The sequence below is a fragment of the Panthera leo genome, chromosome B2 (assembly GCF_018350215.1).
Source record: "Panthera leo isolate Ple1 chromosome B2, P.leo_Ple1_pat1.1, whole genome shotgun sequence".
Lineage (NCBI taxonomy): Eukaryota > Metazoa > Chordata > Mammalia > Carnivora > Felidae > Panthera > Panthera leo.
The window spans coordinates 93,954,438-93,967,598 of record NC_056683.1 but is presented as its reverse complement, the minus strand read 5'-3'; the positions used below and the strand labels follow the sequence as shown (position 1 = coordinate 93,967,598).

General features: G+C 38.8%; 1 protein-coding gene across 9 annotated transcripts in view; it reads left to right on the top strand.

Moving 5' to 3' along the window:
• The first annotated feature begins 394 nt into the window (after positions 1-394).
• Positions 395-13,161, top strand: part of HACE1 (HECT domain and ankyrin repeat containing E3 ubiquitin protein ligase 1) — a 120,970-nt gene continuing 108,203 nt past the window's right edge. For 5 of the 9 annotated variants that reach the window (XM_042939458.1, XM_042939457.1, XM_042939452.1 and 2 more), the window contains exons 1-4: positions 395-701; positions 8,332-8,386; positions 9,584-9,673; positions 10,927-11,031. In XM_042939458.1, the coding sequence (XP_042795392.1) occupies positions 626-701; positions 8,332-8,386; positions 9,584-9,673; positions 10,927-11,031 (326 nt within the window). In that variant the 5' untranslated portion in view covers positions 395-625. Of the gene's footprint in view, positions 702-817; positions 1,245-1,413; positions 1,424-8,179; positions 8,195-8,331; positions 8,387-9,244; positions 9,382-9,583; positions 9,674-10,926; positions 11,032-13,161 lie in introns of those variants that run through there. The other 4 variants (XM_042939453.1, XM_042939455.1, XM_042939454.1 and 1 more) reach the window with 4 other exon arrangements.

Here is a 13,161-nt window from a genome sequence, read left to right as displayed (position 1 = left end):
CTTCTTTAAATTTGACATGTGAACATACACTATTTCAACAGTTCATGTATCTGGAAACCAAATGTACCCAAACTTGGATGAAGGCGAGGAAGGACTTAAGAACTGCGCAGAACTGCAATCTGCCATATAGGGGAGTGACAGAATTGAAAGAAGCTGCTCCTGTACAACTCTGGAGGGCAAGAGAGGGCGTGGGGCCACCCAGCAAGTCTCTCCAGGAACTTGGCGGTAAGCCCGGTGTTGGCCAGGCTTCCCGCACTCGCCACTCTACCCCAGCGTCGGCGTGGCCTCGGCGCAGAGCCACGGGCGCGCCCAGCGTGGCTCCGCCTCAGGCGCGCGGGTCGGCCGGCTCGGAACTACCGTTCCCAGAAGGCCGTGCGAATCCGGGAGGGAAGCGGCGGCGGTGGCAGGAAGGGCGCGATCGGCGGCCGCGGCTGCCCCGTCAGCGGTCGGTCCGGCAGTCTCCGGTCCCGGGACGGGGGACGCGGCCCCGAGCGGCCCGTGCAGCCCCGGGCGTCAGCCGGGGCGAGCCGGTGGCTCCTCCCGCCGAACGGGCCGGGGCGGGATGTAGGGCGCTGGGCGCGGAGGCCGCCGGCGCGGCGGGGTGTGCGCGGAGGGCGCGCCGAGGATGGAGAGAGCGATGGAGCAGCTCAACCGCCTGACGCGTTCGCTGCGCCGCGCGCGCACCGTCGAGCTGCCCGACGGTGAGCGGGCAAGGGGGCTCGCGGTGTCGGGGCGGCCGTAGGGGGGCGGAGGGCGGGGCTGGGGCGCGGCTGGGTCGGGTGAAGAAACTGAGCCGAAGCCGAGAAAACGCCCACAGTTACTTTCCTTAGCTGGGAGGGGCCAGGCTGGAACCCGCGGCCGCCCCTCGCCCGCGGCTCCCGCCCTGGCAGATGGGAGTTTGCGGGAGGTCTGGGCTCGGCGGGGCCCTGGTGCTGGAAGAAGCAAGACCGAAGTCTCTCCCGACTGTCGATTTAAGGTTTTAGCAAAGGGGCAGAAATTTCAGTCGGATGGCGGAGACCCGGATCCAGAAAACATTACAGTTGTGGGGCATTTTACAGTCGCTGCTAGTTGGGGGTAGAGAGATGCATCAAAACAGTATTATTTGCTTTAAGTTGCAGAGCGAGAATTAAGTAGCCTTTCTTTTCTTTTCGGAAATGTAGAGCACTGTTGTATTTTGATGGTAAACAGATAAAAGGGTGTCAGATACCACACTTGTACTCTTAAAGTACTGTTTGTGTATGCAGGTATGTATATGTGTATAGTTTAAAAATACGCGTGCCTGCCTGCCCTCATTTATTCATCAGATTTAAGAGTGAGTCGAGGACCTTCCCCAGAGAGGAATAAGGCATGACCCTTGTAGTTCCGGGATTTTAGTTCGTTGTGCCAGGGTTTCAGAATGGGTAAAGCACCAGCAATAAAGGAGGTGAGAAAACTGTTGTTTGCAGCCTCATGAATTCCCACCGTTTAGTGGCAGCAGGAGATGGCAGTGCTGCGTCTAATAGGCTTTCGGTTCTGTATGCCCAGCGAGAGAAGGGTTAGGAGGTTATGGCTGGTAATTTTTTTAAATGGGTTGTATTAGTGTATCTTTCATTTTTCAAAACTTTTTTTGAATTGCTGCCGGAGAGGTGACTTGTAGGTTATGGAAGGGGACCTTGGGAGAGAGTCATCAAACAAATAAATGTGGGACTGAGGACTTTGGGGGTAGTTTTCACGAAAAATCCCCCCCCCCCCCTAGTCTCTATTTAGGATTAAGAATAGGGATGATTTGTGTGACTTTCTGAAAAATGATTTTCTATTTGATATTCTGCTAGTATGAAGTAGTTGGCTGAAAATAATGAATGATGTCAGTAACTAGACTTCTAGCTTGAACTTCTACATTCTGTGTTTTCTTTCCAGCTTCTACTTTGAGTCCATTTCTTAGGTGCTGTCCTCACTCATTTTCCACAAATTATTGGCGTAGGCTGATGAAGAACACAGCACGTACAGTTGAATTAACCAGGCACTTGTGTTGCTTAGTTTAAATTCCACCATATTTTACACAAATATGATTTAGAAGACTTTGATAATGTATCCTGCTCCGAAAAGTAATGTATTTTCATTGTAGAAAATTTCAAGAAGAATAATTTAAAAAATCTGTTATTCTACCATTTAGTAATAAAGTGTTAGTATTTTATTTCCTTTTCTTAGTGTTTTTTTCTCTTTATCAAATCAAATTAAGAACCTACTGCATATAGTCTTTTGCTTTTAGGAAATATCACATTTTTTATGTCTTTAAATATGCCTAATGACTTTGCAGCATGTCATAGGATACATGTAACAAATATTGACTCTCATTTTTGTTTTGATAATAGGTTTTATGAGGAGCAACTTTGTAGTTTTAAAGTCTTAGCCTTCCTCTAAATATTTCCTTAGGATTAATAAGTGGGAGAAAAATTATAGACCTAATTACATCGACATTTTTAAAGCTCTGAGTTATCACCCTCCCATAGAAAGTTTCACCAATGGTCTAGAGTCCTTGGAAACTAGAGTAGTAAGTAAAACTAAAACATTCTCTCATGTTGCTAGGCAAAAGTGGCATCTTGCTTACATTTGTTTCTGTTTCATTGTAATAATTTGTTCATCTTGTTCCTTTAGTTTGTCTTTGTCCCTAAGTTCTGATGTATCTTTTTGAATTTTCTGAGCTTGGCTCTTTCAAGTATGTAATGTGTGTGTGTGTGTGTGTGTGTGTGTGTGTGTGTGTGTGTGTGTGTATGTATTGCATTCTGGTTACAAAAATCCAGCTTGTTGTGCTTGCATTTTAAAAGCTGCAGAATGGGGGCGCCTGGGTGGCGCAGTCGGTTAAGCGTCCGACTTCAGCCAGGTCACGATCTCGCGGTCCGTGAGTTCGAGCCCCGCGTCAGGCTCTGGGCTGATGGCTCGGAGCCTGGAGCCTGTTTCCGATTCTGTGTCTCCCTCTCTCTCTGCCCCTCCCCCGTTCATGCTCTGTCTCTCTCTGTCCCAAAAATAAATAAAAAACGTTGAAAATAAAAATAAAAAAATAAAAGCTGCAGAATTAAGTCCTGAGATCTCTCTAAATTTAGAAAATAATCAGATACTGTACTAATTTTGCCATGTTAGAATTCAGTGATTAATAAACGTCTAATTGGAACACAATATTAAGGTTGGAAAGTTTTTAATCTCCTTTTACTCTAAAATTAACTTTGTTGCATAGGATTAAACTGCATATTTGATTTACTGAAACTGGATTCTGGTAGAACACATTTATGTTTCCTTGGGATGATGAAAACCTGAGTATCATCACTAAGTAATACCACTAAGTAATGGAGTGCAGGTTGTTCAGTCATCCTGGGCAGGGCTAACATTGGAATATTCTTGTGAGAGAGGAAGTGTAGAGAAAGAAATTACTTTAGGGATGTGGATTCTCAGTGGACGTTAAAAAATTGGTTTATATTGTTTGTTTATGTGGAAAAAATAGTCCTAAACTACTGAATTTACAGTGAATTTGTTTAGTAAAATAATAGAACTTGAACCCATATTAGCATATATTTGAATGATGATTAGGGTGATTATCAGTTTTTATTTTTTATTTTTTAAAATATTTTTTAATGTTTATTTTTGAGAGAGAGAGAGACAGAATGTGAGCAGGGAGGGGCAGAGAGAGGGGGAGACACAGACTCTGAAGCAGGCTCCAGGCTCCGAGCTGTCAGCACAGAGCCTGACATGGGGCTGGAACCCACGAACCATGAGACCATGCCCTGAGCTGAAGTCTGGCTCTTTTTAGTATCTGTGCTGCTGAAGAGAGCACTGAAGTCTGGCTATTAACCAACTGAGCCACCCAGGCGCCCTGTGATTATCACTTTTTAAAAAATCACTCCCATTTGATGGTTTTATAGAGAAATTGTAAATAATATAATGAACCTGAGCTCCCTGTTCTTAAAGGATTTCCTTTTAGTTGTAGAGTTCTGGAGCTTTATCAATTGATCAAAATGGTCACCATATCTGATAAACTGAGATTAAATTCTTCTTATCACTCTAAAAACTTTATATGCCTAATTCTTAACGTGTCTTCATGAGTGTGGAGAAGGAAGCATGTGACAACAAATTTTGTTCTTTCCTTTTTTTTTTGTAATGTTTACTTATTTATTTTTGAGAGAGTGAGTGAGCTGTGGAGAGAGAGGGAGTGAGAATCCCGAGCAGGCTCAACCCCATGACCTTGACATCAGGACCTGAGCCCATATCAAGAGTCAGATGCTCAACTGATTGAGCCATCCAGGCGCCCCTGTTCTGTTCTTTCATAGTATACTATTTCCTGGATAGTCTCCTTCTAGCATCATAGTTGTGGTTATATTTATTTCCTCATACTTTTAGTGTATGTGGACTGAATTTTTATAAGGTTATATGTGACTTAAAAAGTAAGATCTACATCTGAATTTTACCTAAATAAATACCCTTTAAATAAAACCCATGTGAACCTTATGATGCTCATTCATGGTCACTTAAAATTATGTACTAACTTGACTTAAAAATTTAAATTCAAAATAAGGGTATTTCCTTTTTGTGACTTTCTTTATTATGGAGGGACTTAATGAAATTGTCATGGTTTGGAAGTTCAGATGTTTATTAGGGCGTGTATCATATGAGAGAGAAAGAATGTTGCCATGTCAAGGGAGGCTTAGTGCCCTGTTTTTCAGCTCCAGGTGGTGACTCACTGATAGTTAATGAGAATAATTTATTGCAGTCAGCATTAACAAAAAAATTGAAATAGAAGAGAATAAATTAGAGTGTATTGTGCGTAAAAGAATAAGTATGTAGGCCTTTTGTTTACTGTATGTAGTATACTGGGTGCACTGTAAGGTTTTTACTGTAAGGGCTGTGGACTCAGCCAGCTTTGAGTTTGAACTGAGCCCCTTACTGACACCATCACCCAGCTTGTTACTTAATGTAGTGCTCAGTTTTCTCATTTGCAAAATGGGGGTAATAATAGAACTTCCTTCATAAGATGGTTGTGAGGTTAAAAGAGATGATGTATATAAAGTGTTTAGAACAGTGCCTTTAAGATTATGTTTTAGGGGCTCCTCCTGGGTGGCTCAGTTGGTTGAGTTTCGACTTTGACTCAGGTCCTGATCTCAGGGTTTGTGAGGTCGAGCCCTGTGTTGGGCTCTGTGCTGACAGCTGGGATCCTGGAGCCTGCTTTGGATTCTGTGTCTCCCTCTCTGTTCCTCCCCCGCTTGCACTCTGTCTCTCTCAAAAATAATAAACATTAAGGGGTGCCTGGGTGGCTTAGTCAGTTATTTGACTTTGGCTCAGGGCATGATCTTACAGTCTGTGACTTAGAGTTCTGCGTTGGGCTCTGTGCTGATCAGCCTGGAGCCTGGTTCAGACTCTGTGTCTCCCTCTCTTTCTGCCCTTCCCCAACTTGCTCGCTCGCTCTCTCTCAAAAATGAGTAAACAATTAAAAAATATTAAACAAAAATTTAAAAACCCAAAAGATTATGGTTTAAAACATGTGGGCTGTTACGATTAGGATTTTTTGTTATTATTATTTTTTTGTAGTGAAAATGTTGCATCTGCATGCTGAATTTGTGAATAGTCCTGACGAGAACTAAATTGCTTTTCATGGATATACTTACAAATAGTGAAATAATGAGCAAAGATGTGAAGAAACGGTGATAACTTTTTTCCTTCTCAGTTATATATTTCTTCAGTATATATTTCTAAATATGTAAACTGCTTTTTTCAAACATAATCACAATATTATTGTTAGAGCCAACACAGTTGACAATTTCTGTTATCATCAAATACCCAGTCCATATTGAGTTTTCTTCTCTCAGAAACATTCTCTTATAGTTGGTTTGTTTGGATCAGTATCCAAAGCCCACATATTACATTTTGCTGATCATCTCTTAAGACTCTTTTAATGATAACAGTCCCCCCCCCCTTTTTTTTTACACCTTCTTATTTCTAAGTAATTTTAGACTTAGAGAAAAAATGCATAAATAGTACAGAATTTCCATGCACCCTTCAGTCAGTGTCCCATAATGTTCATATCTTGTACAGCCATAGTACTGTTGTCAAAACTAAGGAATTAACATTGGTGTAATGCTGTTAACTATGTTACAGACTTTATTAGAATTTGACAAGCGTTCTCAACAATGTCCTTTTTCTTTTTTTCAACGTTTTTTTTTTTTTTTTTAATTTATTTTTGGGACAGAGAGAGACAGAGCATGAACGCGGGAGGGGCAGAGAGAGAGGGAGACACAGAATCGGAAACAGGCTCCAGGCTCCGAGCCATCAGCCCAGAGCCTGACGTGGGGCTCGAACCAGAGCCTGACGCGGGGCTCGAACTCACGGACCGCGAGATTGTGACCTGGCCGAAGTCGGACGCTCAACCGACTGTGCCACCTAGGCGCCCCAGTCCTTTTTCTATTTTAGCATCCAGTTGGTGATACCATATTGTATTTAGTTGTCCATGTTTCCTTAGCTTTTCCAAACTGTAATAGTTCTTCAAGCTTCTCTTGAATTTAATGGCCTTGAGACATTTTTTAATGCTTATTTATTTATTTTGAGAGAGGGAGAGAGAGACAGAGTGCGTGCATACGTGCACATCCATGTGTGTGATGGAGGGACAGGGAGAGAGGGAGAGACAGAATCCCAAGAAGGCTCAGTGCTGTAAGCGCAGAGCCCAACAAGGGGCTAGATCCCATGAACTGTGAGATCATGACCTGAGCCAAAATCAAGAATCAGACGTTTAACTTCCTGAGCCACCCAGGCACCCTGGGCCTTGAGACTTTTTAAGAAGACTGCTTGGATGTTATGTGGAATTCCCCTTAATATGGGTTTGTCTGATTTTTTTTCATGATGTGCTTTTTATAAAAAAACGTGGATTATATATCAGAGGCTACATGATACTACATGATATTGATATGTGTTCTATCTGGTGATGTTACCCTTTATCAGTTGATCAAGGTGATTATCAGCTGGGTTCTCCACTGTAAATTTACTATTTTCCTTTGTAATTAGTCAATATTTTGGGAAGATACTTTGATACTCTGCAAATACCCTTTTCTTCCTGAAACTTAACTCATTAATTTAGTATCAGCATTAATGTTTTAAGGGCTAAATGGTCATTATCAGAGTTACTTCTCTGTAAATAACTCATAAAAAAACATAAATGCATTGAATTGAGAAACGACCACTAGTGATACGTAAAAATAAATCCAAACACAGCTGAAATTTATGTAAGTATAATCTATCATAGATATTGTTGACATTTAACCTTTTCTTTTGGATCACACTTCTGTGAACTTACTCTATACAAGATATAAATGAAAATGTGAATAGTGTAAAGTAATAGGGAAAATTAAGACTTAAATTTCATAAAATAGGGGCGTCTGGGTGGCTCAGTCGGTTGGGCGTCTGACTTCGGCTCAGGTCATGATCTTACTGTCTGTGAGTTTGAGCCCCGTGTTGGGCTCTGTGCTGACAGCTCAGAGCCTGGAGCCTGCTTCAGATTCTGTGTCTCCCTCTCTCTCTGCCCCTCCCCTGCTCAAGGTCTGTCTCTGTCTCAAAAATAAATAAACATTAAAAAAAATTTTTTTAATAAAAAAAATTCAATTTCGTAAAATATAGTTTCATAAAAGCTTCTAAAATAATTTCTTTTGTTTTAATGTTGGCAAGAAGCAAGTACTATGTATATTTAATGTTTTAAAATTATTTTAGCATATATATCTATAATGCCCATATATACTTAAAATTTCCCCAAACTACATGTAAGTTTGATAAAACATGAAGTTGATAAACACATCTTTGGAAGTAAAAGAAATTTCTTTTGTAAAGCTACAGAAACTAATATGTATCTCATTTTCCCCATCACATCCAGAAGCTAATAAGCACTTTGGTGATGATTTAAAGGGACTGAACATTATGATAAAAAGTTCTGCATTGCTGCAAGTTTTGCAATACCTCTGGTATTGTGCACTTTTTAAAATTTAAGTTTATTTATTTATTTTGAAAGAAAGAGAGAGAGCCAGGGAGGAGCAGAGAGAGAGGGAGAGAGAATCCCAGGCAGTCTCCGTGATGTCAGCACAGAGCCCACCTCTGGGCTGGAACTCATGAACTGTGAGATCACTACCTGAGCTGAAACCAGGAGTCAGATGCTCAACTTCAACCAACTGAGCCACCCAGGCACCCCTCTGTACTATCTTTAACCTTCTTCCACCTCTTGTTACTTTTTATATGGAATTAGAAAAACTCTAAAGTAGTCTTAAGTATCTTTGGAAGAAAATAGATAAATTAATTCTGTTTTTTGTTTTGTTTTTGTTTCTTACTCAGATAATGAAACTGCTGTTTATACATTAATGCCAATGGTTATGGCTGATCAACACAGGTGAGTGCCTATTTAAATTTTTTTTTTTAACATTTATTTATTTTTAAGAGAGAGAGAGAGAGAGAGAGCACAAGCAGGGGAGGGGCAGAGAGAGAGGGAGACACAGAATCCAAAGCAGGCTCCAGACTCTGAGCTATCAGCACAGAGCCTGATGTGGGGCTCGAACTCAAGAACCACGAGATCATGACCTGAGCTGAAGTCGGACGCTCAACTGACTGAGCCACCCAGGCACTCCATGCCTATTTCAAATGTATACTTTTTGTTTAAATGAGTAAGGGAAGTATATAAATTTACCTAAATGTTGTGTACACTTACATGCACACACACAAACATACACACACAGTTTGGACATAGATGTTGTCCTGGGGCATGTTGTTTAACCTCTGTTATAATTTACTGTCTGTGAAATAAAAACCAAAATTTTCCAAGATCCGTATCACCTGTAAAATTCTATGGTAAGAGATTTTCTGAATGAATTGTCAGCTATTAAGTCAGGTATTTGGTTGGTCACTGACAGAAAAACACTGTGATGGGTTCAGTTAGAAGTCACTACTGATCTTTATAGCAAAAGGTTAGGGCTGATGGGCAACTTACTTCCCTAATGTTCTACTTTGATGTTCTTTTTATTTGGTGCATATGAGACACAGTTATCTGACTAGATGTTGAGATGTTTACACTTGTAGCAGACATTTCTGCTGTGGTTAGCCATTGGATAGTTTGGTGTAATAAGAAAGTGACAAGGGAACTATTTTGCAGTAGTTTACAATGTAAATATTTTTTTGCTTTAAACTTCCTGTCTTATGCAACTAAAACATTTTAATCTGATTTTTCTTATTTGGCTATGATTAATACAGATAAGCCATACTTTTTGCAAGGGGATTAGCCAGCCCAAGAGTCTTTCTTAAGAATCTAGGGAGAACTGAAGCCAACTTAGGTTTCTTCAGAGCAGATGATATAGATCAGCAGATGAAGAAACCTTCAACACCAGTTTATAGGTCAGTGCAGTTGGTTTTTGGATGAAATGTTGCTGGCTACCATGCTATGCTTAGAGAATAGTGCTTTGTTTCTTGGTTGTTGTGGGACAGAACTTTTTGGATAATTGTTAAGAGTAACTGAAGAGCTATTAACTTGAGTTACTATGTTTTTAAAAGCACGTTTTTTAACATATTGACTCTTACTAATTTTCTTTTGGTGTAGGTCTGTTTCTGAGCTACTATCAAATTCGAGGTTTGATGTCAATTATGCATTTGGACGTGTGAAAAGAAGCTTGCTTCACATTGCAGCAAAGTAAGAAAAAGATATTGTGGATTAAAGTCTGATCTAGAGTAATGATCAGTAAGCTTTGGATCATTGTTATTCTACAGTAGTTTTGGGGAAAGATGAGAATAGACTGCTGAATGGTTCTTTATTCTGTTTAGAGCATAGTATGCTATGTTTGTATTCTTTCTCTAGATAACCTTGAGATCAGACTCAAGTCTCACATCTACTGTCTTAGCTTGTTTTAGATCAGATCAGTAGGTTGCCTTTCCTGGATGTATTTAAGAGGGTACATACACTTATTTATAGCAGCACTATCAACAATAGCCAAACTATGAAGAGAGCCCAAATGTCCATCGACTCTTGAATGGATGAAGAAGGTGTGTTATATATATACAATCGAATATTACTCAGTCATCAAAAATAACGAAATCTTGCCATTTGCAGCAACGTGGCTGGAGCTAGAGTGTATTATGCTAAGCCAGATAAGTCAGTCAGAGACAGACAAGTACCACATGATTTCACTCATAAGTGGAATTTAAGAAACAAAACAGATGAACATATGGAAGGGGAAAAAAGAGAGAGAGGGAAACAGATCATAAGAGTCTTAATGATGGAGAACAAACTGTGGGACATGGAGATCAGTGGGAGAAGAGCTAGATGGGTGATGGGTATTAAGGAGGACACTTCTGTTATGATGAGCACTGGGTGTTATATGTAAGTGATGAATCAATGAGTTCTATTCCTGAAACCATATTGCACTGTTAACTAGAATTTAAATAAAAATTTGAAAAGGAAAAAAAAAGGTTATATTCACTGTAATCTTTTTCTTATCCTACCAGTATGAAATTTTATATGTTAAACTGCTCACAGAGCCATTGGCTTTATATTTTTTACTTAGGTGTGAGAATGATTTTTATCCACAGTCTTCAAGTATGTAATCAATCACTCAATTAGTTGACATCTAACTTCCTTTCAAGAGTTAGGTAAATGTGTTAAAATTAATTTTTCATTATAAATTTGGCTTCTGGAAGTACTATGTGTTTTTTTGTGTGTATTAATACTTTATTTTGATTTATTTGAATATCTTTGTAGCTTTCATAGTAGAATGTACCATCTTGAAAGTAGAGGATATTTACTATTTGTGACGGAAGTTAAATCAAATTTTAAGTTAATGGACCTCAAAAATAATGTGTTTACTAGAGCTTTTTGTTTTTTAATTAAGTTGTGTCAACTGTGGCTATTCATTGAATGTATCTGAACTGTTTTTAATACTGTTTTAGTTGTGGATCGGTGGAATGCTTGGTTCTGCTCTTAAAGAAAGGAGCGAATCCTAACTATCAAGATATTTCAGGCTGTACGCCCCTTCATTTGGCAGCTCGAAATGGGTAAATATTTTGTTTCCTTGAGGAGCTTAAGTTGCATTATCAGTTATGTCTAACAGTATTCAAGGCACTCTTGATGATTTTGTTTTTTGACCATTATTTGCCTTGGAAAGTGGGTTGTGGGTCTTATATTCAATTTTTAAAGAACTATCGTATTTAATAATTCATTACATTGTTTACTAATATTTTTTCTTGAAAATATTCTTGTTGAGGTTCATTTTTACTTGTATTATAATGACATTTTATTTTCTGAAAAGCAGAGTTGTCACCTCTTTGTTTTGGTATCCCTTTTCCTGATAATTTTTTCCCGTGTCTAATTTCATACCTTATTTTCCAAATTACTTGTTTAGTTAGTTTTATTAATGAAATTAAAGATAGAGTAAATATATTGTACCTAGCTTATTTATAATTTTTTGAGAATGGGCTGTCCTATAGTCAGCTTTCTAAGTGAGGCTAGCTAACTCATTTCAGTGCCAAAAGTTGTGTTTTCTTTTAATTATGACAAAAAGCTTTCTGAATAAATAATGTGTTTACTAGTCTTCCTTTTGAATTTTTTATTAAATAAATTTATTCCCATTATAAAACTAGTATTTCCAAAATGTAAATATATTTTTGCCTTTTTTGGATAACTTTGGTCATCATTATGAACATCTTTATGTTATTATGTGCTATTTTAAACCTTACTATACTTTTTATGGTTTTAATTTTCCTTTTTTTGTTGTTGCAAATTTCAGATGTCACATCTTTGTGTCTGCCTCTACCACTGTTTTTTACTTCTTAAAATTCTCTTGGACTGCAAAACCATATCAAATGGCTGAAATTATGTTTAAAATGAAAAAAAGTAGTTTTGACTCAGGACTTGAGGAATTTACATTTATAAACATGTTTCAAACGCTATAAAGTTTATTCCCATGTGTCTCTTTGATTACTCTTGAAAATATTTTTGTTTCCTCTTTTGATCTGGGATTCTAGGTAGTTGAGGTAGCTGCCTAACTGAGATAGATATGGGCTAAAATTGTACACTGCATCATTCTGAGACTAAATTTTTGCATATAAAGGATTAAAGTGGAACCAAAAATACAAAAATCATAGTGACGTCTAGGTTGGACCAGGGGAAGGCATGGTCCTTTGACACTGACTGTTCTGTTCCAGTTCCTGATTTAGCATGTGAACTAGTTGTCCACTGTTCTGGTAGGTAACAGTGTGCTGATCAAAGAGCTGTTTTTATAATAATTAGCCACATTAGATATGTTTGTAGGGTGTCACACTCAAGGTCATAGATCTTGTTGAATTCATTCCTTGCTGAATTGATGTCAGATCTGGATACATTATCCCAGGTGTTGGTGGGATAGTAACAAAGCTCTTTAAAAAAATTACACATTAAGGGGTACCTACGTGGCTCAGTCGGTTAAATGTCCATTGACTCTTGATTTCGATTCAGGTCATGATATTGCAGTTTGTGAGATCAAATCCTGCCTAGGACTCTATTCTGACAGAGCAGAGCCTGTTTGGGATTCTCTCTCTTTTTCCCTCTTTGCCCCTCCCCTGCTCTCTTTCTCTCTCTCTCTCTCTCTCTCTCAAAAAAAAAAAAAAAAAAAAAAATTACAAATAAAAAATATCTCAGTACTCTATCTCAACAACTGTAAGTGAGAGGACACATCATTACACACTGGGGATAAAATGTCTACTGCCATTGTAGTCAGAGACCTAAGTCATTTAGGAGACCGTTACTTTTTTTTTACCCTAGCTTTGTTGAGGTATAACTAACAAAATTGTAAGATATTTAAAGTGTACGTCATGATGATTTGGTAGATCTATGCATTGTGAAAGGATTCCTTTCATTTAGTTAGTTAACACATCCATCATTAACACCTCACATATTTATCTTTTTTGCTGGGGGGATGTGTGGAAACGTTTAAGTTGGAGAGCTTTAAGTTTAAAAGACGAAGAAATACAACAGAAATTACTTGATTCACGTGGCAAATCCGTGAGGAGAGAAGGAATAAGAAGAGTTTGTAACCCTAACATAACATCTGATTTGGATGCCTTTCTATTTCTGTGAAGATTAATTTTGATACTTAATACTTAACTACTTTCTTTTTTATTACTGGGTACCTTGTACATTTTAGACTT